The sequence below is a fragment of the Acipenser ruthenus genome, chromosome 21, assembly GCF_902713425.1.
Source record: "Acipenser ruthenus chromosome 21, fAciRut3.2 maternal haplotype, whole genome shotgun sequence".
NCBI lineage: Eukaryota > Metazoa > Chordata > Actinopteri > Acipenseriformes > Acipenseridae > Acipenser > Acipenser ruthenus.
The window spans coordinates 29,660,558-29,684,660 of record NC_081209.1 but is presented as its reverse complement, the minus strand read 5'-3'; the positions used below and the strand labels follow the sequence as shown (position 1 = coordinate 29,684,660).

General features: G+C 40.4%; 2 protein-coding genes and 1 non-coding gene across 3 annotated transcripts in view; 2 read left to right on the top strand and 1 right to left on the bottom strand.

The window, feature by feature from the left end:
• Positions 1–436: 436 nt before the first annotated feature.
• LOC117427714 (eukaryotic translation initiation factor 3 subunit J-A-like) lies at positions 437–6,884 on the top strand. The gene is made up of 8 exons (XM_034045940.3): positions 437–596; positions 704–801; positions 2,592–2,643; positions 2,968–3,059; positions 3,467–3,581; positions 3,941–4,108; positions 5,191–5,264; positions 5,665–6,884. Exons 1-8 carry the CDS (start codon positions 575–577, stop codon positions 5,797–5,799), a joined length of 756 nt encoding a protein of 251 aa, XP_033901831.1. The 5' UTR covers positions 437–574; the 3' UTR covers positions 5,800–6,884.
• On the top strand, positions 2,078–2,212 carry LOC117428598 (small nucleolar RNA SNORA57). The gene has a single exon (XR_004548348.2). It is a non-coding gene; the product is annotated as a small nucleolar RNA SNORA57 (small nucleolar RNA).
• A 1,506-nt stretch (positions 6,885–8,390) lies between the features above and the next one.
• LOC117427713 (spatacsin-like) overlaps positions 8,391–24,103 on the bottom strand; it is a 36,802-nt gene continuing 21,089 nt past the window's right edge. The window contains exons 23-40 of the mRNA XM_058995510.1: positions 23,497–23,605; positions 22,986–23,145; positions 21,845–22,120; positions 21,215–21,415; positions 20,594–20,701; positions 18,544–18,709; positions 17,167–17,381; positions 15,992–16,742; positions 14,801–14,946; positions 14,092–14,296; positions 13,378–13,521; positions 12,293–12,426; positions 11,991–12,098; positions 11,065–11,233; positions 10,505–10,581; positions 9,942–10,097; positions 9,659–9,810; positions 8,391–8,978 (exon numbers count right to left, since the gene is read on the bottom strand). Coding sequence (XP_058851493.1) covers positions 8,792–8,978; positions 9,659–9,810; positions 9,942–10,097; positions 10,505–10,581; positions 11,065–11,233; positions 11,991–12,098; positions 12,293–12,426; positions 13,378–13,521; positions 14,092–14,296; positions 14,801–14,946; positions 15,992–16,742; positions 17,167–17,381; positions 18,544–18,709; positions 20,594–20,701; positions 21,215–21,415; positions 21,845–22,120; positions 22,986–23,145; positions 23,497–23,605 — 3,464 coding nt within the window. The 3' untranslated portion in view covers positions 8,391–8,791. The remainder of the gene's footprint in view (positions 8,979–9,658; positions 9,811–9,941; positions 10,098–10,504; positions 10,582–11,064; positions 11,234–11,990; positions 12,099–12,292; positions 12,427–13,377; positions 13,522–14,091; positions 14,297–14,800; positions 14,947–15,991; positions 16,743–17,166; positions 17,382–18,543; positions 18,710–20,593; positions 20,702–21,214; positions 21,416–21,844; positions 22,121–22,985; positions 23,146–23,496; positions 23,606–24,103) is intronic.

The window sequence follows — 24,103 nt, the reverse complement described above, 5'->3', positions numbered from 1 at the left end:
CACCAAATAAAAATCAATGTTACCCCAAAATGTCCCAACATTACCTCACAGCATGTGTCATTAATATTACATTGAATTTGATTTGTGTAGTGTGTATGCCACCTGGTGGCTGAGTTGTGCAGCTGCAGTTATACAATGGCCTGGCAGCGGAGCATGCGTAAAGTCAGGTATTTTATTTTATTTTTAAAATCTTGTGCTTAGATAGAAACTCCTACATTAACTAAAAAGTAAATGCACTATGTTGGGGCAGATAGGTCCAGGAATTTGCACGAAACACAACTTTAACATAACTAGCAACAAACAACGTTGTATTATTTTATTTATATTTTGGTGGAAATATATTAATAAACCTGACCCACTGTGCACACAATTTTAACCTGAGAAAGAAAATATTGATTACAATTCAAATACAAGACCCGAGATGTGTCGCTAAACGGCGCTGTTAGAACTGGTGTATTATGCATGCCTGGCACACGCGTGTCCTCCGTGAAAGTCCCCCAGTATCCCATCATTCCGGGCGCGGAGCAGCCAGCCAGCAGTTGGACTGGCTCGAACAGACACACACGGAGCGAAGATGGCGGACGGGGACTCCTGGGGTAAGAGAAGAGACAACGTGGTTTGTCTGTTAAAATTAACGCTTTACATACATACTAATCCCCTGTTCACCTTCGTCTTGACCTCGTGTTCTTTTTGTTTTTCACAGACGCGGACAATTTCGAGAATTTGGTGCCGGACGTGCCGGTCAAAAAGGGAGTGGTGCTAGACAAATGGGAGGGCGAAGACGAAGAAGAAGATGTGAAGGTATAGACGGGAAAACAGTGCTGAGAAAGACCGGAGACTGGTGTAGCTTAGGCCGCAGGGCGGAAGGGGGGCTGTCTGGTCGTGTTAAGCTGCCTTCGACGGGGCGGGAGGGTGGAGAAATGTGTATTTTGAGAGCATGTTGTGGTCTGTTTATTCATTAGCTGGTTTGGTTTTTGAAAAGAACCACTACAGTTGAAGGTTTATTCGAGTACAGCAAAAACTACTGTGACTAGTGACACCCAGGCCATGTGGATCTGTACGTGCAGAAAATACTCAGACAAGTACGCCAAGAACATTGTATAATTGTAACCCCATTTATATAACCGTTTTAGTTGTTCGTTTACTGCGAGTGAACTGGTTTTATAACAGAAATACACTCTGAAACCGTACCATATGTTTTAATGATCATGGCATGTGATATATGAGATAAATACACTCTGCTTGTGAAAGTACCGGTAAAAATAGATGCTTTTTAATATAACTAGTAGACTTCTGAATCGCCCTTTTAGAAGCAGTAAACTAACAAAAAATCGGCCGTGGTCTAATGTGGAATAAAAAAAATAATATATTTTTGGGCGATTACAGCTAAAATGGACAAACTGGGCTTACTAGAGACCCGGCGCTTGATAAACGTCACCACCCACATGGAAAATATGATGTGAGAAAAATAACCAGAATGGGCATTTGTACCATCTAGACAGTCCCTCACCAACACCTGCCCTGGTACCTTATTATCAGTCACTAATACTTTATGCATCTCCCACAAATTGAGGAAACACATTAGTAGAAATTGTTCCCTTGCGCTGGAACGCCCAGTTTCTATGTGGTAAGGCTTTGAAAGCATTTGTACTCATGCCAGTGGAGCAGTGTTTCCACTGTTTGTAGGGAGCTGCTAAGTCACCTTTGCATTATTATAAAATGCACTATTTAATAGGTGTATGCTTTCTGTTAAAAATGCACTAAACTAGAATTTACATGTTAAAGGGGGCTTTGTTTCTTGAGTTCCAGAAGCCTCCCTCACAATTGCCTGCTTTAGTGTCCAGCTGTACATTTACTGCAAGCAGAGCAGGTCATGGGATTTTAACTAATCCTGCAGAAATCGCTAGTGCTTTCTTTGCACCGACTAACATGAAAATAACCATTCACCATACAGAGTGTGTTTAAAAACTTTGATCAGGTAATGCAGTTAAAAAGTAAAACTTTGGATGCAATTAATCTACCACTCTGAGTTGTCTTCAGTTTATTGAAGCGTCACCACATTAAGGGCAGGGGTGAACCTCCAGTTCTTGCATGCATGTAGTTGTCAGTACTCATGTGTGTAATATACGGAGGGACAGTAACTGTCAGTGCAATGTCTTCGGTACCAGTGAGCCCAAATCTCCTGGTTCTATCCTCAATCACTGGCACAAGAGAAGACAAATAACTAGTTTATGCATAGACAGTATTGACAAATCAATACCATGATGTTGCATGCTCTCATCTAACTGTACAATAAACTCTGTCTGATGCTAGACCACTGTGAACTAAGATTACTCTCTGCTGTTAGTACCTGTCAGTTTGGAGATGCTTACAAAGAAAAACCTTATCTAGGCACCATTTATAAATGTGTGCTTTAGCTGATGAAGATGATGCTCATTTGGACTAAGATTTTCAGGTTCCCTTTCTAATTCAGAGGTTCGCAACCGGGATGGTAACACAAGCCTGCTTGTAAATGCGATGTTACTAGTGTAATCCAAGTGGTGTTTCACCTTAAAATGCACTGAAATAACCAATTTGTGTTTTCTGTGTAGGATAATTGGGATGATGAGGAAGTGGAGGAAAAGAAGGAAGAGAAAAAAACAGGTTGGTTTTCTTTTTTCCTTGATTTGATACAGATGTGTCTCTTACCTCTAAAGCTGGAATGGGAAATGTACATGCACATATCTGCCTGGTGCAATATAAGAAATGATGACCCAAACCATTTAGTAAATTACTTTTGTGTATTGAGATATTCGCTACTGTTGTTTTTTTTTATAGGTTTACTAGTGTTGCTTATTCACAGATTCATATTTTGGCATTACAGATCAGCAGGTAAATTAATGAGAGCTTGTAGTCAGACCTTCTACTTTAGTAGGTCTGCACTGTTGAGTCTGTGTTAAAGATCTCTTACATTATTATTTTTTTTAGAGGTCAAAGTTTCAGAAAAGAAAAAATTGAGTGAAAAGATCAAAGAGAAAGAGCAAAAACAAAGGAAAAAGCAAGAGGAACTCAAAAAGAGGGTGAGTCTCATGAGGATGAAGGAACGCCAGACAAGCTTTCTTAAACCCTGCCACTGTTGTGAACTTCAGCAACCCACTGTACAAGTGCACAGAAAACATTCATGTGGAGAGGGGGTGGTGGTGTTCATGAAGTCTGGGGCCTCCTTTCTGTTTTTTAACCTTTGCTCATATCACTTACTTTGAGCCTGCTGGATATCACCTTGCAAACCCTCTGAAGATACATTTACTTTCCCACTCGTGTATCCAATTTGATGCTAAAACTTGGTTAAGACGTTGTTCACCACAAGTTATTGAGAGAACGCAGTACAGTCCAGTGAAAATGGGCCATGCATAGGTAATGCTCAGGTGTTTTTTTGATTTATTAAGGTACCACTGAATTATTATTTTTTGTGCATTGTTGTTTCTAGTTGGAGGAACCGGAAGCGCCAGCAGAAATGACGGCAGAAGAACAGTTAGAAGAGAAACTACGAGTACGGAAAATGCAGGAAGAGGCGGACCTTGAACTAGCAAAAGAAGCATTTGGTAAGGCGTTGCTGTATTAGAAATGATTCAGTGTCTATATATAAAAGCACATGTTCAGTAGTTTCAGTAGTATTTTGTGTTGATGTGTATATTTCTATGTAGTCCGGTAGGATTGGTGGCTAATACACTTCCACCAGTAGCTTTATTTTTATTTAGATCCAACAAAATATCAAAGTCTGTTAGAACAAATGCTTAAATCATTATCGTAAACTATGATAAAAAAATAAATGCCCCCATTAGGGGGCACCAAAACATCAAATACATTTTTTTTACTGGGATTGCAATAAGGAGGTGGTAGAGAGGACCTATGATTGTAAATGCACATTGAACCTTTTTTTTGTGTGTGTGGGTGTGTGCAGGTGTAACGGCTGTAAATAATGTAACCGGAATTGATGACATGAATCCTTCTTCTAAAGACGATTTTACGGAATTTGAAAATTTGCTAAAAGAAAAGATCTGTCGGTATGAAAAATCAATACATTATTCCAGCTTCTTGGAGTCATTGTTTCGGGATCTCTGTACTTCATGTAAGTGTGTTTTATTTTTCATGTAAGTGTTTATTTCTTATGAGTAGCAAATCCTCTAAATCACAGCTAATGGTTATTGTCCAGTTTAAATATCATGACCACAAAGGGAGGGAACCTATATTGGGTCAAATAGACCTGAAACATAATAGGGGAGATTATTTATATTGCACAGTTTTTTTAATGTGTTCCACATAGCTCATTGAGTTTGCCACTAGTGAAGTTCCTCACTGAAATTGGGTTGAGGCATTTTTTTGGGTCGGAGAGCCATTAGATGCAGTACAGAATAGATGTAGTACAGAATAGATGTATATGGTGCTGCTAGATTAGATGTTCAGAATAGATGTGGTACAGAATAGATGTATATGGTGCTGCTAGATTAGATGTTCAGAATAGATGTGACAGTAACATTGTTTAAGGCTTGTCTGGTAAATGAAACACTTGAGAGTAATTGAACGAGAGCTTTGAAGTTTAACATCCTTTGACGCAGTATAATGATGCTCGGATGGATCTTACTTTTAAATGTTTTTTTTTTTTAGCTGTGCATTCATTACGTTTGTTTTCCTGTGTTGAAAGCTCAAACCATTCACGCTGTCAGTTTGAGTCCAGCCCAAGCCAGTATACTGTAATTGAAATCCATTATCTGAAATGCATTGTGCTAATAGAATGTCATAAATCTCAGCTGACTGCAAGTTATACCCACTTAGTGTTTGGAGAGCGAGTGGGCCTTATAAAGATGGAAGGGTTTAATTATGTACTAAAATGTTGTGACCGTAAACTGTTGGTATTACAGCACATCAACTAAATCGCCAAATAAAAGCTTTCAATCTGTTACAGGCCTCCCAGGACAGTTACTAACAACAACAAAAAACATTCCTGGTTTAGGATTAGACTTCCGTCACATTTGTTCTACTTGAAAATACTCTCCGTATTGTCAGACTGCTATAGGTAATCTGCTGGGAACAGCAATGGGAAAGCATTAGAGAGAAAAGAGAATGGAGAACCAGAATCAGCTGTTCATCCTCTGTGTAACGATGGACTAGTTTAATGGGATTTGTACTGCTTTTATTATTTTTTTTCTTCAGTGGAAGTTGAAGATTTGAAAAGGATAAACAACTCTTTGACAGTGCTATTTAATGAAAAACAGAAACAAGAAAAGGTAAGAACATTTTTTTTTTCTGTAGAGATGATTTTTGTTGTAAAATTGTCACTTTTGCAGTACAGGCTACTTGCACTTGGTGGAGCTCTTGAGCTGTGACACATTTTTGAATGTAAAGCAGCCTTCCGTGTGCATTGAGGGATAAAATCTAACTATTTGATAGGACCGCTACAATACCAAGCTGGGTAGCAGGTTAAAAACAATGGGGGAAATGGTTTTACTAGAGCGGCACGGAAGGTAAACATCTGATATCAAAGCCAATATTAAACAAAGTCCAGGAAATGTAATTCTATGTTATAGCTTTCAATTTGCCGTATGGATAAACCTGTGTGATATATGCGCACTTGTATTGTGCAGTTTGGGATTGTTAAAAAAAAAAAAAATGTTTTTCCTGATTTAGCAAAATAAAGCCAAAAAGAAGAAGAATAAAGGTGTCATGCCTGGAGGAGGACTGAAGGCAAAACTGAAAGATGACCTGGCAGACTATGGGGGGTTCGAAGGGGGCTATGTACAAGATTACGAAGATTTCATGTGACGAAGGACCCTCTCTGCAGAGCCTGGCTTCGTTCTCCACAGTCCCTTCACATACAGCACAACTTCCTTGTTTCTTTCCAATGCCATCTTTAATGATGTGGTATCCTTGTGTGCGCTTTGTCTTTTGAAGGTTAGAAAGGCTTCATAAAGAACATGCTCTTAATATGCTTTGTCTTTGATTATAAAGCACAAACCAGAACCTGATTCGATTCATCCTCCAGATCACCACCTTAATTCAACAGTTTTCAAGTTGTACTGGAGTAAGAACACCTGCAGTAATTGGTCAACCGTAATAAATGGTACATCTTAAAAAAAAAAAAAAAAAAACCAATATATGTATTTTAATTATTTAAAAAAAATGAATGAACTCAAGAAATACAAGTATTACAGTGTTAATTAAGTTCCTGCATCTAAAAAAAAAAAAAATCTGATCTATGCAAATAGAACTGGGTATTTATTTTGAATATAGATAGGTAAGCATCCGCCACAATTTACAAAGTGCAGGAATAGGATACTGCATCTTTATAAAACCTGGACCACCACGCACGCTTACTGAATGCTTTTTGGAAATGCTGGTTATAAACACAAACGCCAAAGGGCCTTCAAATGAATAAAACATGACTGACCGTGCAGTTGTTTAGTAAATAACTATGATATGCTAAAGAAAGAAAACTGAGCCATATGCCCATACTCCTTACATAAAAATGGTAGGAACTTTTTATTTGACTCCGTTAATTTGTAAGTGCATTGGATAGTATCTACTCAATATTTTTGTGCATAGAGTTTAGTTTATATTTTGTGTTTATTACTAATGCAAATACAAGGGTTGGCTGTTTTTCTCACATCTGGCTCTCCAAACCTGTTCACACAAGTTTATTCTGAGTATGATGCAATATTCTTAAAGGAATATACTTGTGACTTCATATGGGCTGTAATTAACAAACAATTGCTGGTTTGCCTTTGTTTCCATAAAAAGACTTGCTTAGCAACAACATTACATAATTGGACATCAAAAATGCAAACAATTCTGACATCTGCGGTGTTTTATAGAGCATCTAATGTAATAAAATCACTATTCTAAAGGGATCTGCTGTGTGAACTTATTGGGCTGTGTAAGACTGCATAGAATTTGTATAAAATTATTTAAATAAAACAAATCAGCAAGCAATGCTTGTTTCCAATTATATTGAAAATTGTAACTGTTCCAAATTGTATTAATTATGTTTTTTTTTTTGAAGTGGAAGTGTAAATGTAATTTTGGAGTTAGTCCAGTGTACATACATTGTACCTGCAGCCTAGCCATGGGCAGTTAAAGACATGTATAATAGAGGATGTCTGGGTTTTACACATCCCCTCACTCCTCATCAACTTGTCTGTTTGAAACTGCTACAGAAAGACAGTGGGTGCTGTTCCCCTCACCCTGCATCTTAACACTAATGCAATTTTATTTTATTTTTTTCTAAGTCACAAACTCTCATTATGGTTTATTTCAGCTATAGAGGTGAGCCAGCAAGGTTTTGCCTGAATGCAAGTAAAAAGGTAACACGCTGTTTTAAAGCTCTGAAGTGTGTTCGTTTAATTTCAGTGGCTCCCATAATTTCATTAATTGATTATTATCTGCACCTTGTGCCAATTCATGTTTTTGCTTTAAAAAGTTCATAAAAATCTTTATAAGCTTGTGTGATTGTTAGCGGGACTGTCACGTTGTACAATCCCAGTGTTTTCTTATGTGCCGACATGCTTGTTGATGCATGATACAGGTGTCAAACATCCTTTTTGAAGCGTCCAAAAGCTGACCTCCACCTCTACACAGCACAGCAAGCAACCCCGTTGAAGTTATCAGTCCAAATACAGTATTTCTTTTAGATTTCATTATTTTTTTTGCTTTGACAGGGTAGTATAAACAATGTACCTAACATTTGACTTTTTATAAAAAAATTTTACTGATGGAACATGTAATGTAGTTTAGTTGCAATTGTTTACAACTAAGCTACATTACATTAAATGTTCCATCAGTAAGACAAACTCCCAAGTCTTCTTATATTGAGAACGTGAAGTGTCCTTGCAAAGAATATTTCTTAGGAAGGACTAAGTGCATGCATAGACAGTGTAGTTTACAGGACAATTATACTACCAGAAGAATAGACTGTTGTATTATGTTCCATTGAAAGCATTATTTTTGACCTTGACTTCTGCATAACAATGCAGCACTTGTAACATTAGCAATTGGTTTATTTGCATGATACAATAGCCCTGTTCCATTTATCTAAAGACATAAAGGACTGCAGGGATGCTTTTTTGCAGGGATTAAGGAAGTGAGAAGTTGTAATTTACTTGGACGTATGGAATAAAGACTGAATTTGACGCCTTTATAAATAACGAAAAGAGCCGGTTTGATTTACCTGATTGATTGCAAGTTGTTCAGGTTTTCATTAGGTTTTAGTTTTGTTCCAAAAATAATAAATTATAACACAAGTCTTATTCACTGTATTTCTCTTGAATATAAAGTAAAGCAATCAAATGATCTGTTTCAGCTGCTTGTTAATTATGAATGCTTTGTATAATCTTCACAAAATTAAGAAGCGCATGGAATTTCTGTTCTGAATTACTGCCAAGTTTTATTTATAATTTCCGGTTAAGGGTGAATGCATAAATCAACGACAAGCATACATTACCATTTTCCTGAATACAAAATAAAGAAAAAATTCAAGAAAAGTCTAAGTGCACAATCATGTTTTATTAACACAGGTTTTAAGTGGTGTGAAGAAAAAAGCTTTACAGTCATAATTGACCAGTTTTATAAGGCAATGATTCTGCATAAAGTGGCAGCAATTATATATGAACTTAAAAATCGATTACCATGTTAATTGATGAACACAGAAAGTAAACGTATGGCCACATATTGTCTTACATTGAAATTCTATTGGTAAGACAAAGTAATTTATTCTGAGAACTGCATCCTCCTCACCGCAGTAACAGTCTTTTGACTTGATCTAGCTTGCAAGCTTGTCATTTAGGTAACAGCTTGTTTTGTTATCTTGTAAAAGCATGTTTGCTACATCAAAAAACTTGTGTTCGTAAGCCAGTTTGTAGTAGATATAGATGTCCTCACAGTACTTCAGCAATTTCTTCAGATTCTGACTTGCAGTGGTATCTGGGTGCTGCTGGTGCTGCTTGAATCTGGAAAAGATAGACGACACACCCTGGTAAAATGCACTGCAGCCCCTGACTCTGGAATAGCAACACAGTATGACAGTACACACTATACCTAAGAATACAACATTCACAATATGTTTGACCTGTTCATGCAAGGGAGAATATCTTACAGTGTTTGACTAACTGGATGTTTTAAATCTCCTGTGTGGTGGATGGAGTAAGGAGAAAGGTACATTGTGTTCCTAGATCATCAGAACTGCTAATCCAGTATTATTATTATTATTATTATTATTTATTTCTTAGCAGACGCCCTTATCCAGGGCGACTTACAATTGTTACAAGATATCACATTATTTTTACATACAATTACCCATTTATACAGTTGGGTTTTTACTGGAGCAATTTAGGTAAAAGTACCTTGCTCAAGGGTACAGCAGCAGTGTCCCCTACCAGGGATTGAACCCACAACCCTCCAGTCAAGAGTCCAGAGCCCTAACCACTACGCCACACTGCTGCCCTGATGAAACTTGTGTTCTGTGTTCCAAGAGTGAGCAACTAAGCAAACACTTTTAGTACTGCAAGTTAAAAGACAAATATGTCTCTGGATAAAGAAACAAGGTTGACTTCGCCTCATTTATTTTCCATATTTCCAGTGTGGAATCGATTGTGCCTTGCTGTCACTATTAAGATGCTGGCATGCTTACTTTTTGGATATTTCCTCAAACAGGCTGGCTTGTAGTAGCCTCTGCTGCTTAAACTCCTCCAAGTAGGTGAAATCCCCTCGCACAATCACTTGCTGGTATAAAACTTCTGCCCAATCAGGAATGAAGTCATATGCTTCGGCAACAACAAACGCCTTTAATGGAAATTATGACAGAATTAAGACAGACGTTGTTAGCTCAAAATTGCAAGAATGATGTTCTGCAAAACCAAAGAACATTATAATACTGATATTTTGCGTGCGCTTTTAAAATTTCTCTGCTGTACCTGGTAGAAGAATGGCAGGGAGATCATAGCCTCCAGCAGGTCCTGCCTGGGCAGGTTGATTAGCTTCCTGTCCTGGCTGTTGTTGAGGAAGTGAAGCTGCAGGGTGACAAGCTTGGCCAGCTTGACACACCTCAGAGCCTGCCGGGCGCAGCAGTCCTGAGGGGGTGGGGGATGAGAGAGCCACTCAATTCAATTATACAACAACATGTCACAGCGTGCATCCTCATGCAATACTGGCTAGTATCGTTGCAGCCTTTTATATCTTCCACTGGGAGTATTCTGAAAGTTGTTTTAGAGTTTTGGTATTGGAATGTCACAAGTACAGTTTCTTTCTTGCTCGTGTTTTTCTAAATACCAGTATAAGCAGTATAAGTATAAAATATCAACTCATTTAACTTTTCAAGGTACAATCTAAGTGGACAGTGTGTTACTTGTACAACATTGTCACAGTGCACAATAAAGACATGTTCTGTAACAGCATTAGGTAATATCCAACAACTAACAAAGTGCATTTTGTGAAGATGTCTTCCTGATTTTCACCTGTGCCTAAGGGATGGTATTACCTTGGAATAACTTTCAGCTGCATCTTTCAAAAGGGTCAAGACTTTCACCAAGGACTTCTTCAATTCGGTTGTCGCCGCTTCATTGTAAGAAAAATAAACAAATGAAAGTTTGTTCAGCAGAAGTAGCCTTGCACACTAAAGTTTAATTGGCTTTTTATTCTTTATGAATCTAAAACGTATTCAAAATAAATCCTTCAAATTATAGGCACTGCATTGGCAGCCCTGCACTGCAGAATGACTCGCATCTCAATTTCTATTCTATCAAAGCCAAAATGAAATATTTTGAGATGAAATGCACTCTCGTTTTCTGAACAATGCTGTCTTATAATCCAGCGCTCCCCTTTTAGAACACTATAGTTGGGAACCATAGTTGGTGAAAGAAGACCATACGGTTTTGTGTTCTGCTAGTGGAATGGCATTATGAGGCAATCGGTAGCCACGCCCACGCCATGATGGAACTGGTTCCGTGGGGTTAAAGGGCTGCCTAATAAAGAAGGCAGCACTGCAGGGTGCAGGGACTGTGTGGCACTCAGCGGTCGTGTCAAGCCCCCTGCACTCACTCCAGGGCTGGGACTCGATCAGTTTGAGCTGGGTGCGAGCTGCTCCCTCGTGGTTCTCCCCGATCTCCCGGCACATGCTGAAACACAGCGCCACCATGTTGTGCTTCTCACTGTCCCCGGGGTGACAGCGCTTGATGTAATCCAGCAGGGCCGTCTTCAGCGTGGCATTCTAGAAGAAGAAGAAGAAGAAGAAGAAAAAGAAGAAGAAGATCAACACCAACACCAACACCAACAGGTATATTGAGGATCCGTCAGCAATTCTGGACTGGTTTGGACAACAAAGAGATCCAAATTCAAAAACCAGTTAAACCTGCATTTTAACAAACCCTGCCGTTTCATGTACAACGTTCCGGTATTAAACACACTGCTCTGTTTGTAACAATCTGACAGTTCACTTCAATAACATGTGAAAAGGCACACTTTGTACTGTAATAAGTGTATCCCGTTCTTGATGCTTTTGTGAAGATGTGATACAGTAGGTTTCAGCTATTAATGGAGCGTCAGATGAGAATGAAGCAGCGCTCTGGGGGAGTGTAGAAAACGCCATGCTGATCACATGAATCGACACAGACAGACCCACAGCTATGGGCCTCAGGGAAACATTAAACACCCTTCCTGTATAAGTGAAGATGGGGAGCAGGTTAGGGACACTGAGCAACCGAGCATGACAAGTTATTCACACCAAATACATAAAGGCTTTTCAAATGAAAATCTCCAACAAAGGCCAGGAGAGAAAATGTGGGGTTTAATTCTAACAGCTAGCTAATAAGCACCTTTAAAAGAACAGCTCTTACATTTCTCATATGAAAGTTACTGTCCATCACACAACTCCCCCAGGTGTTAATAAAGGGACACATCTCTCCCAATATTAGATTATTTTTTTCTTTTCCTGTAAATAATGAATAGGTATGAGATTTCCTCCTTACCGACTCCACTTTCTTTCTGAGCAGCATTTCAAAGCGATGGTTCTGGTGCAGCAGGTCAAAGATATAGGTCATATCATTGTACCTGCCAATTCCAGTAAGTAGCCGCACCTAAAATGAATACAAATAAATATATATAAAAAAAATGCCCATGGATGTTTATATATCCTGCTCATATTATAGCGGAAGGGTAGGGTGTTATAAAAAAGCTCATTCCCGTTCAGGGTCTAAAGAGAACCCCCAGCTTGCAATATGGAACTGTGTTTTATTTCCAGGCTCTGTTCAGGCCGATGCTAGAGACACACCATGAGGCTGTACTTCTCGCTGGGTGCCAGGTGGTTGTGACAGAGGTGTCTCGCTGCCTGCAGGACCCGCACGATTCCCTCCATGTGGCAAGTCAGGCTGAAGCAGTCATGGGCCAGGACCAGCATATCCACAGCTAGGCAAGAGAAAAGCACAGTGAGAACAGCACCCGCGGTGCGGCTACAGATTACAGCATTGCAGAACATGCAATACTTCGTTATGCCGTCTTCATGCTGTTCTTACACTACCGGTTTCATTTCCAATGATGTGTGTTCTCTGTTGTTGTTTTATGGTGTCCTTTTTAACATGTTTTAAACCACTTGTAAAAGCTGCATTCCTGAGGGAGGTGGTTTTAATTCCCATTTTAGAGACGTGGTAGCTGCAGTGTCTGTGTCCCCTCGGAGACAGAACTGTGATTGTGTATGAGGTTGCAACAAATGACAGTACATTTGAACACAGCCCTTGTGGTCATTTCTAAAACCACCTAATTTCAGAAGTTCAGCCTTTTTTGTTTTTTGTACTTTGAGCGTCAATAGTTAGTAAACCGGGTAAATAAATAACTAAAAAGAAACAATAGATAATGATAAACACACATTAGGGTATTAAAGAAATTCAACCCAAAGAGAAAACAGATGGTATGAAGTATCTTTTTCAACGAGCATGTCACATTGCAGACACTTCAACTACACTATTTGTCAGAACTTTTTTTTTTTCTAACAGTACATTAGATTTATATTTTTATGCACAAATGCAAATGCAGTATGTGTGATATTTATCAGCTATATTAGATAGGTAAATATAGCTCAAGACATGTCATGGCTTATCCTGTACATAAAAATATTATCATTTTTTAACTCAGAATAAAAAAGCCTGTGTCGTCAATAGATTAATTTTTAGTAGTTAAAATGACTAATTCTGAAATTGCAGACAAATTAATGATAATCGCTCCACCAAAAACAAAACAAAAAAAAACGTTAAAAGCAATGCACGAGCTGAACCTTTACAGGACCCAAATCCCAGCTGGTAAAGGAGTCTTGTTAAGCAGCAATGATGAATTGAATTGAAATGCTAATACCCAGCGACTTACTGCATGCCAGCTCTCCGTGGGGGATAGAGGAGATTTTATCCAGCAGCTTCGTGCCAACGAGGTTCGGGTCCTGGCATAGTTTAGCAAGCTGCAGAAATGCCTCTTTCCCATTGCCAGGATTGTAAATCTGCTTCTGCCTCACAGCTGCAGTTACAAAGTGTCAGGTGTGTTAGTAAAGCCTGAAACAGACTGATAATGGTGTTAAAACACCCGTTCAGAGGTTTAATCTGAGTAACTAATCGCTCAGTCTCGGCTCCACCACCTCAAGTGACCGACCTACTGTGGCACAATTATCACACAGAAGTGACTAAAGTGGTGAAATGGAACTGCAATATAACTGATACTGCCCAATTATCCTCCTGGCTGTGCTTGCCTTACTCATAGCAGGATTAGCAGTCCTCCCTGATCACTTAAAAGTACTTTCAGTCAGAAACCCATAATAAAACAGTAAATACTTTTATGATCAACTGTAAAGCTTCAAGACACATTATAATTGATGAAGTAAAGGTATGTGCCGTCATACTTGACTAAGATAGGAAAAGACTCTCAGGCAGCAAATCTAACAGCAGAGAGCTGCTCTGTCGCCCTTTCACCCGTAACAGATAAATACAATGCAATAGTGTAATACAGATTCAGAAGCTTCGATAAGTTGCTTAAAACTGAGAAGTGCAGTGCGAGTCCAACCCCACTGGTTAACTGGAGCGTGTGTTTAACCTGTCTCTGCCCCCTCTGCGGAGCTCAGTAACGCCTGCACCACCTCTCCTGAGACCAGCTCTGCAACGGCCTCCGTCTCCATGCCCTGGATGGTGATGAAGGCCTGGGCTCTCTTGTACCGGTCGGGCTGCTGGGACCACAGCACCTCCCGCAGGACAGTCTCCCAATCCTGGGCCGAGATCTCACTGTATGAACATCCCAGCTCCTGAACAGACAAATCAGAGCGATACCATGGAAGAATCCTGCACTATGTGAAAGAATAGAACACTAACGGCTACCCTGGATGATGGAGTAACACACATGTGGAAATGTTAATAAGCTGCAATGTTCCTCTATTACACAACTACTGTATAAGAATATTAGTAAAGAAACATGTAATTACCTACATAATTACCTAGTGTATTAGACCACTAACACTAACAGCTATCCTGGATTTTGGAGAATAACACAGATGTAATGTTAATATAAGCTACAATTAAACTTCCCTACATAACTGTACTGGACCATGTGCTTTTTAGAATTCATTTAAAAAAAAAAAAAAAAAAATCTGCTTAAGGCTTCTGTGACTTACATTTGCAACAGTGTTGTTTAATGTTCTAGTGACAAGTTGAGCACCAAGTTAAAAAGAGTCCCCTTCTCCCTTCCCTACAGTCCCTGCAGTGTCTGTGAACGCAGCGTGATGAATTGAGGAAGCATTACGACTGGATACCTGGGAGAGCTGGAACAGGCTCAGGACCTGCCTGCAGTAATTCTTCCCATGGTGGCACTCGTCTGCAAGAATCTGCAGCTCCTTAATAAACTGGTCATCTGGCTGCAACACCACTACGAAGGAGGAACAGCTGTCCAGGCTCATTGCTATGAGAACAGAGAGAGAGAGAGTTTACCTACCGCCACTATCTAGAGATCAACAGATGCACAGTATTCATCTGCAGAAATAAATGCATTTCCGGGATAAAAAAAAAAAACACTGCAGTATTGGTTTTAAAAGCTTCAGAAATAAAATATTAGGACTTGTCTGTTTGAAAAATAAAAACATGTCTTCAGATTTCCAAAAAAGCGACATCAATGTTCAGACATGAGTATTATACATAGCTTATACTAGACACACACCGGTTTCACATAAAAAACGTGTTACTGTATATAGCAAGGGTATCTGTGACTCGCTTCCTACTTCAGCAGGTTCTATTCATGCATTCCTGTACTCTAAAAACATGCATGATACTCCTAGCATAATCATTTACTACTTTTAAAATACCTCCCGAAAGCATTTGTGAAAAAATATAATGGGTCCCCTCCGTCTCAAACAGTAAGTGAATGCAAGTTCTATATCAATCTCAAATACTATCAATCTAAAATCCCACTTTAACACATTACAAGATGTATAAACCTTCATTATTTTTGATGTGCTTTCCCATAAAACAAACACATTTTTATGTTTTAATAAACTGAGCCCAGGCTTATATGAACTATGCAGTGATTCAGGGTTATTGCAGGCCTTGGCAGCTCTGAATAACTGAAAATATTTTTATATGAGTAGCTCGCTCTTTCTGTAATGCAATGACTCACTCCATTCTGCGTCCCCTGTAGGACCTAGTGTGGTGCTATTAAACTTTTACTGCATTACAGGAGCAAAATATGGTACTAGTCATCCTGGGACATGAAACTAAACTGACTGGCCAAAAAAATTGGAGATTGTAGGTTTGTCACGGGATCTACAAGACCTACAGAAGCTGTGCGAGAGTAAGTTAGCTTCAGCGACTTACCATTTATGAAAAATCTTTTTTATGCAAGTTCACTTTCCTGTTCAAAATGCCCATCCTTGTTAACCTAAGCACTAGACGCAGACCCATCCCTGCCCCACCCTGCTCTCAACTGCCCCCTTGTGTCTCCTCATACTCACTGCCTGGAATGTGCTTCCTCCCGGTGCCTCCCTCTAGCCCCATCGTGGATCCTGCAGTAAGGATCACCTGAATGGCGGGGTGGAGGTCGCCTCTCTCCACATCTCCCGACGCCAAGGCTCTGCAGTGCAGCACCAGAGACACATCCCGGTGGAAGAAGTCAAAGTACCTGCAGACGCGGCTGGCTTCGTGGATACACCCCCCATCCAGCAGCTTCCCAATCAGGGCAGCCAGAGCTTCTCTCTCTGTGGCGTCCAGCCTTGTTTCTGAAGCCTCCTTGGTCGGCAGACCCTCGAGCTTAAGGTACTTGGGGCAGTTTAGCACCCCCAGCTTGGAGAAAGAGAACTCCTTGATTAGAACGTCAAAGGAACAGTCGCCAGCAACTGAAACAGGGCGGAAGAACGTGGCGCTCGATTCCGTGGCTGTCAGCAAGGTTTCCTGGCAAATCCGGCACAGCCATATTCTCTTTTCCATCTTTTCCAGCTGCTCGACAGGCACAGGGTCTTGTCGGGCCAGCCAGTGTCCAGCCATGGTCAGCAGTAACCACTTCTCCTGCAGGCTCAGGATCCGCATTTCCAGTGGAGACTCCTCCATCTGCATGGCTTCTGCCTGAGCCAGGAAGAACTCGGACACCGCCACGCTGTTAATGCCGTTGCTTTGAAATCGATTGTTGCACTTCCTCCAAAACTTAATTCGGGTTTCCTTTCTCTCCCACTGCCTGTGCTCTTTCAAAGTCTGTAGTTCTTGTATTAGCTGAAAATAACATTGCATTTTATCATCAAAAACAGTAGTAGTTTCTTTAACTCTCCCTTATCTGATGCGGAGCTTGCTTTGAGCTTCACTGGAGATCCTAAATGCAAAAACAACACAACAACCTACTCCCCTCACTCATTCAAAATCATGTTGATAATACGATTATTCAACACTGCCAGTCCCCACCTATTCTACATATATATGACCAAAGAAGTGCAACACAATCAGAAAGCAGAGCTTGCAAACAGAGAATTTCTCACCCGGATAATCATGTTTAAAAACATACGTTGTGCTATAAGAAGTGTGTTTTCTTTCAAAACTACACGTTTGGGATGAATATACATAGCACGAGGAAGTGAATAAAAGGTTAAGACTTGGTGATTTTGTTAGACAGCAAACGCTTTATAATAAGTGGTAGCCAGACCTCTTGGATCACCAGGCTGTCCACGGGGAGCTCGGCCAGTTCAGCCACCCGTCGAGCCAGAGGGAAGAGCCCCTCCTCCAGCAGCAGGCCCAGGACCCTCCTGCACTCATTCTGTAGGCTCTCCGCGGGGGAGCTGGTCAGGTCCGGGAGGCTGATGGAGATCCGCGTGTCCTGTAATATCTCACTCAGGACGCTCAGCTTCTTGAAATCTGGGCCTGGTGTAAGGAAAGTGAAAAGTCAAAGACATGTCATTGGAACCGCTGGCCAACCTGTCACAACAACGGTTGGAAATATAGGCTCAGTGTGTGTACTGGTCCACAGGCTATGTTATTGCTTCTTTTTTAATAAAAAAAAAAAAAAAAAAAAAAAGATTTTCCCCGTTGATATCTGCATCAGTGTTATGGAAAGTAAACACTGGGCATGCCACAGATTTATAATTAAAAAAGCAGTTCTAGAACAGGCAGCAGCTGGGTCTCCTGATTACAGTGGCTGACAGACAATCAAAACATGGGCATGTGATAGAAAGCAGTGACCCAGCTAATTTCCATCCGTGTATGATGGGTTTCAGCACCCTCACTTTCAGAGGGACAGCTAATTACCTTCAGGCTTCCAAAGTGTTCACCGTGCATGCAGAATAATTACATATCTGTCTCTCCGAACATGTTAAACAGAACAACGAACATTTTAAAAAGGAACATCTTTTCAAGTCGGAACAGACTTGAATATGCACAGAAACTGAGGCAGAATGTTAACAAGAACAAAAATAAAAATGCGTTCTCCTCCAGTGACCTTAGACCAGACACTGATCTCAGATTTAAAGTCATGAATCACCTCTGGGGCATATCAAACATCACAAAACAGGACTTGCAGATGGAAAGGAAGTATAAATAACATGAGCAAAACAATGAACTGGGAGCATACATCTATCCATGCAGGACATTAGATTGATAACCTGACAATCACATTTGTGGAAATGTGTTACTATTTTACCATGACAGTCTGTGTCCACGCCACGGTTATCTATTTAACTAAAATCTGCCTGAAATAATACTACAAAAACCCTCTTAAATCCTGTTTTTTAATGATGCTATATTATGCAACAGACTATCACAGAGCTCTTCTGAAAGTGAACAGGTTCATTAGCTGAGAAGTGAGAAAAGGAATAAAATGTATTAACGGTATTTGTATAAAAATATTCTCAATTAATACAATTACAGAGAACCTATTGGATTGAAGAACCCAGAATGCAGGCAAGGTCTAAAGTCTTTGACGGAGGCTCTACTAATAGTGTGGAACAGCTGGAAAATGCATGTGGTGGAGAGATGTGCACGTGAAATCTGGTGTTACCCTGAACCCTGAACATGATTAGCACCCTACCGTTTGTTTTCAGGATGCTGTCCATGTCTGCTAGTAGCTGCAGCAGTTTTCTCAGCTCGTACTGCGTCCGACACTGCTGCATCATCAGGTGCAGGAGAGAAGATGCCTGGACCTCCAGCCACTGCAGCGGTATCACCGCAGGAGCCTTTGGGCTTGTGGTTTTCAGCTGTGAGCACATATAACAACACTTTAGTTTTTTAAAGAATGTCACAGCTATAAATACAGAATAAGAGCTACCAGAAAGAATGATGAACAGGTAAAACACCTTGATCCACAGCCGCTGTGTGCACATGTGAAGATGTTAGTTTGACATGCTGATCGGCTGGAGCGCTGCCTCCACAAACCGTATACCCACATTCTAGTAATCTCGGCAGCTTGCGCCAAAGCATGTTGCTACCAAGTTTCATCCCAATGGGGCAAGCCAAGATTCTCTGGTGTGAGTGTGACATACAGGCAGATTCTAGATACCGGTCCATTATTACATTGGGTTTAAGGTTTTTTGGCACCCCCTTATTTGACAGCTCTGGTAGAAAGGACAAGGAATTATTTCCATCATAGTATGAAGATGGAATTTGATAATCTCTCCTTCTCTGGTTTTAAAGATCATATCAGGGAATTGCTTAGAACCTCCTGCCAATGCTTCTCCTTCAGTCTACATTAACAGACAGACTTATTTACGCTATTATTTGATCTCCGAGTGCTGCTGATTAAGTTTGAACCACACGTGTTTTTATCGTGTTGTTTGTATATTATAATAGTTTTTTTATACATTGAAATTGTCTTTTTTATTGTTTTCCAGAACCCCCTTGTAAACGAGGCCTCGGTCTCGATGGGTAAATCTCCTGGTTAAATAAATAAATAAATAAATAAATAAGTAAGTAAATAAATAACATCATGAATACATTGTGTTAAAGAACGACCTTTGCAAGTTTCATCACAATTGCACAAGCAGTTCTCTAGCTACAATCAGCCGCCTCTACGATACACCCATACACAGGGCTCTACTATATACCCACGCACAGGGCTCTGCTATATACCCACGCACAGGGCTCTGCTATATACCCACGCACAGGGCTCTGCTATATACACACGCACAGGGCTCTGCTATATACCCACGCACAGGGCTCTACTATATACCCACGCACAGGGCTCTACTATATACCCACGCACAGGGCTCTACTATATACCCACGCACAGGGCTCTACTATATACCCACGCACAGGGCTCTACTATATACCCACGCACAGGGCTCTGCTATATACCCACACACGGGGCTACACATCCTCAGTAGCCTTGCCAAAGTGCTAGCCTGTGTGGCATGGTGGTTGTGATGAGAATGTTGTAATAAGCAATGGCTCTGAGGACTTCAAACACATTCTCTGACAGCTACAAGTTTGAAGTGAAATAAAGGTGTTTTCTCCATATTTAGTCCTTCACAAAACATCCACTCTTGCAAACAGTATATTCCATCTCCTTTGTATAGCGGCGCACTGAAGTCACCCTGAAAGCCTTTCACTCGAGACAAAGAAGGTCAGCCTCTCAAAAGACTCACTGATTCATTGTTTCAGTAAGAAAGAAATGCAGCAATCTGTCTTTCAGCACAGCTTGCCGTGGTGATTACAGGCTTACTGCGAAGCTCCGGGATGGAAACTATAGTTACATACCCTAATTGAAATCTCAAAATGTTTTACCTCTAAGCAATATTTTATAAATGCCATATCTCTGACGTGTTTAACCTCGCTATTTTCTCTTCATTTTTTTTACGAAAGGCGATTCCTTTTCTTAGCATGTATTAGGAAAAAACCTTTCACTGAGACACTTTGCTTTAAGTAAAGCATCCATTCTTTGCCAGAAGATTAGCTGAGAGTCTGATTCTGTCCTATTAACCTCACAAGAGATTAATCTGAACAATAGATGCCTTATGCACATTAACATTTTGTGTTTCCATCCTATCAATAAACTTCCCTTTACCTACAGTTATGGCATTACATTAACCTCCATCCCGTGTTTAAGCATTTTGGGTCAACAACCTGTTGCAGTGAACACTTACACTGATCAGGCACTTCTGGAACTCGAGGAGCTTGCTCTTTGCTTCGCTGTAGTTTTTGTAATCGTTGCACAGCTCGTACATTTGCAACATGTACACTAGCGGGGAGTCCTGAAAAGAACAGCACATTTTATTTAATTACAAAATCAATCTCCCTTCAGAAATATATATACTGTATATACTGTGAATTTACAAAGGGGAAGTCAGAAGAAAGATCAAATTCTAGATACTGATAATGTAAATGTTTCGAGCGTTTTGCAATGGGAGTTATATGCCCATCCAACGCTACCCTTCGTGGTACTTTAAGAATTCTTAACAATGGGATTTTGTCACAATCGTGTCTGTTTAGGTTTTCTTGTTTGGGTGCGTGGATGTTTGTTTCTATTAAAGCTGATAAAGCTTATAACTTCAGAATGGCTTGCTAGATTGATCTGAGGATTTGTATACAGCAGCTTTGTAATGATGGGGTAACAAAACAGGAACAGGTATAGATTTTATACCAAACCATTTCCTCCTAAACACCCCACAAACCCATCAGTGTGTTGACTGTTAATAGCTTATTGGGCTTAATCATCTGCAAGTCAAGAAAGGTGTGTGACTGGCCATGTCAGACACACCCCCTACCTTTTGGAAGAGCTGGAAGCCTCTGATGAGGGATTTAATCCTTTGTCTTCTCACCAGAACCTTCCAGATGAGTGACAGGTCATGGAGACTCCACTCATGGTGTTCCACACACTCTCGGATGTGGCTTGTTGCTTCAGCAACTGTGACATCATCGACTGAAGAAAGAACCCAGACGCAGAGACACTGCAGGATCTCAGAATCCTGCAATACATTGAATTGTTATTGTTATAATTAATATTATGATGATGAAAGAATTTCCATACCCTTTCATCCAGCTGTTCAAAGAAACGGCAAGATCAAAAATCAGAGTGTGCTGGCGGCAAGACAAAAACAACCTTCCTCGTTAATTTGATTGCATCTCGTGGCTTTTGAAAAGTAATGGAGGCCTCCAGTTAATTAGAGCTGCGGGTTTATTCTTAAAATGCAGTCACCAGAGGAGCTGAGCAGAATGGTGTGCATAGTTCTAATGAGAGAGAGATGTTCAGATTGAAAAGCACAGAGAGAGTGTGGCCCCTAAAGGTGATCTGGTCTTAATAAAATGAATTTAAAATATATCTATCTATCTATCTATTTATTTATATTTACTGTACATGCACCATATCCATTTATAGAACTGCCACTCTTCACTACCTGAACGCAGGCAGCCAGGACACTGAGGACAGGGCAGTGCTGACCCATGGCCTCGGACAGAAGATAGCGCCACGGGCTGGGCTGGTCCTGGCTCAGCAGCAGTGCCTGGAACAGATTCTGGGGCCTCTTTTTCTTGTTCTGCAGGACAGGCCCGGCAGCTTCCGGGTGTCCCTGATCGTTCTCTTCATCGCTTGGAGGCACAAACTGCAGATTCTCAAACGCCAGAGAGAGGTGATCCTGCAGGGCCGGGCTAAACTCCTTCAGCAGTGCTTTCACCTTTATTTAAAAAAAAAAAAAAAAAGACGAAAACGGACAAAACCGCAATTCAAAGGGCAGCATGCCGCAACGTTCAACATATACCAATGTCTGTGCTATTAACTTCCTAAAATTATATAAAAAAGAACAGTTTGTATCAGTTTATTTTAGGGTTAAACTACAGGGCAATGTTTTATTCATGAAGGTTGTTTCCATGATGAACCCATGCAGGTTTGAATGCATTAAGCCAAGGTTTTAGGAAGTTCTGAAGAGGAACCATGCTGCTTTTGTGAAGCTAACAGAGTCCAACAGCCTCGCTCATGATTAAACTGTGCTAAAATGCATTCCCACACAGTGATGAGAATCCCCTTGACTCAAGCCAACACTCCCTTCCACCTCTCTCTCTGAAACCTTCAGTCACCCCAGCACCAGCCCTTTCATTCATTCTAATCTGTGCTCTGACTCACACGCCTTCGGAAATGTTCATCGACTGGAAAAAACATTCCGAGTCAAAGTTTTTTATTTTTTATAAAATATAAGCTGGTATTAAATACAGCACTCTTAGACATTACAGAAAATAAGTTTTCCATTGCATTTCAGGTATGCACCCATAAATATTAAACACTCAGTAGTCTTACATGTAGAGATACTAAAAGAAACCTAATAAGTTCAATGACAACCGTTTGACTAGAAGTCTTTTTCAGTGCCTTCAATTCAATTGAACTTGTTAAGTTTCTTTCAAAATCACTGAATTTCAGATTTCGCTTTAAGTTGCGTGTCACCTCATTAACTTGTGTGATAATTAGGCTCCTAACGAACCCGGAGCAGCTCATATTTGTACGCAGTCATTAAGTAAAGAGAAGTGTGGTTTTCAGGATCTACTCACTTGCTCTGGTTGGTAATTGTGAAGCTGGATGAAGACGAGGAACTGCAGCCACTCATTCTGTCTGGCACAGTCCTGCAGGTAAGCTGTGCTCAGGGTCACAGCATGAAGCCTGCAGAACTCAGCCACCAGAGACCACTCCTGACCAGACTCATACGAGGTCCTGCAAGGAAAACCAACAGATTACAGGAATCAAAAACACTTCTCTGTTTATATTAAAGGATCAACAACTAAGGCTTTTAAAAATCATTTTATCACCTCTTACTACCACATTAATATTCCCCCCAAGGCCTGTTTACCCTGCCACAACACTATAACTGCACTTCCTGTGTTACACTTAGTAGGACCTCACTTGGCCTAACATGGTGTCCAATGGGCAGCTATAACTTGTAATACAGGGCCCTATTCTTAAGTGTTTATAAACATTCTCTTAGGCTGAACAGCGATCAACAAAATATAAAGGGACTTGTTGCACTAATGATTTGTTGCCTTGGTTCTCTGAGGAAGATCGTACCTGCTAATGCTCCTTCTCTCAAGGTTATCCAGCACAGCAGCTTCAAGATGGATCAATAACTCTTCTGCTGTTTGTTTTTCAGTCTCTACAAGCTTATGCAGCTTTTCAGCTTAAATAAAGGAAAGTAAAAACTCTAGAAAAAAATCCATAGTACACTTGAAACACGAAAAATAACAATTGCCATCCAAACTTTTTCTGGGGAGTGCTTTGGGATACCAAGATATTTGTGGTCTGAGTGTGTTAAAATTACAAAATGTCTTTATGAAAAGCAGCAGCAAACGCAGTAGCATGTCCATAAAGTTCTGGGTGCTGAGTGCATGCAAGCAACAGCTAATCAAACATGGCATGTTTTAACAAAATCAGACAACTTGAGAACATGACCTGCTACTCACCGAAACATTTCTTCCACATCCATCCACATACCTGACCATCCATCCAATCTGTAGTTAATCCGCCCCCCCACCGTCTCAATTCATAGGTTACTACTACATTTATAAATGTCCAAGAACACACTGATGTTCAAAATTGTTATGACACTAAATTTGTATACTGGGCATTCCAGGGTGCAAGATCAGGCTTTGCACCCCATAAGGCATAGTTTGCCTGC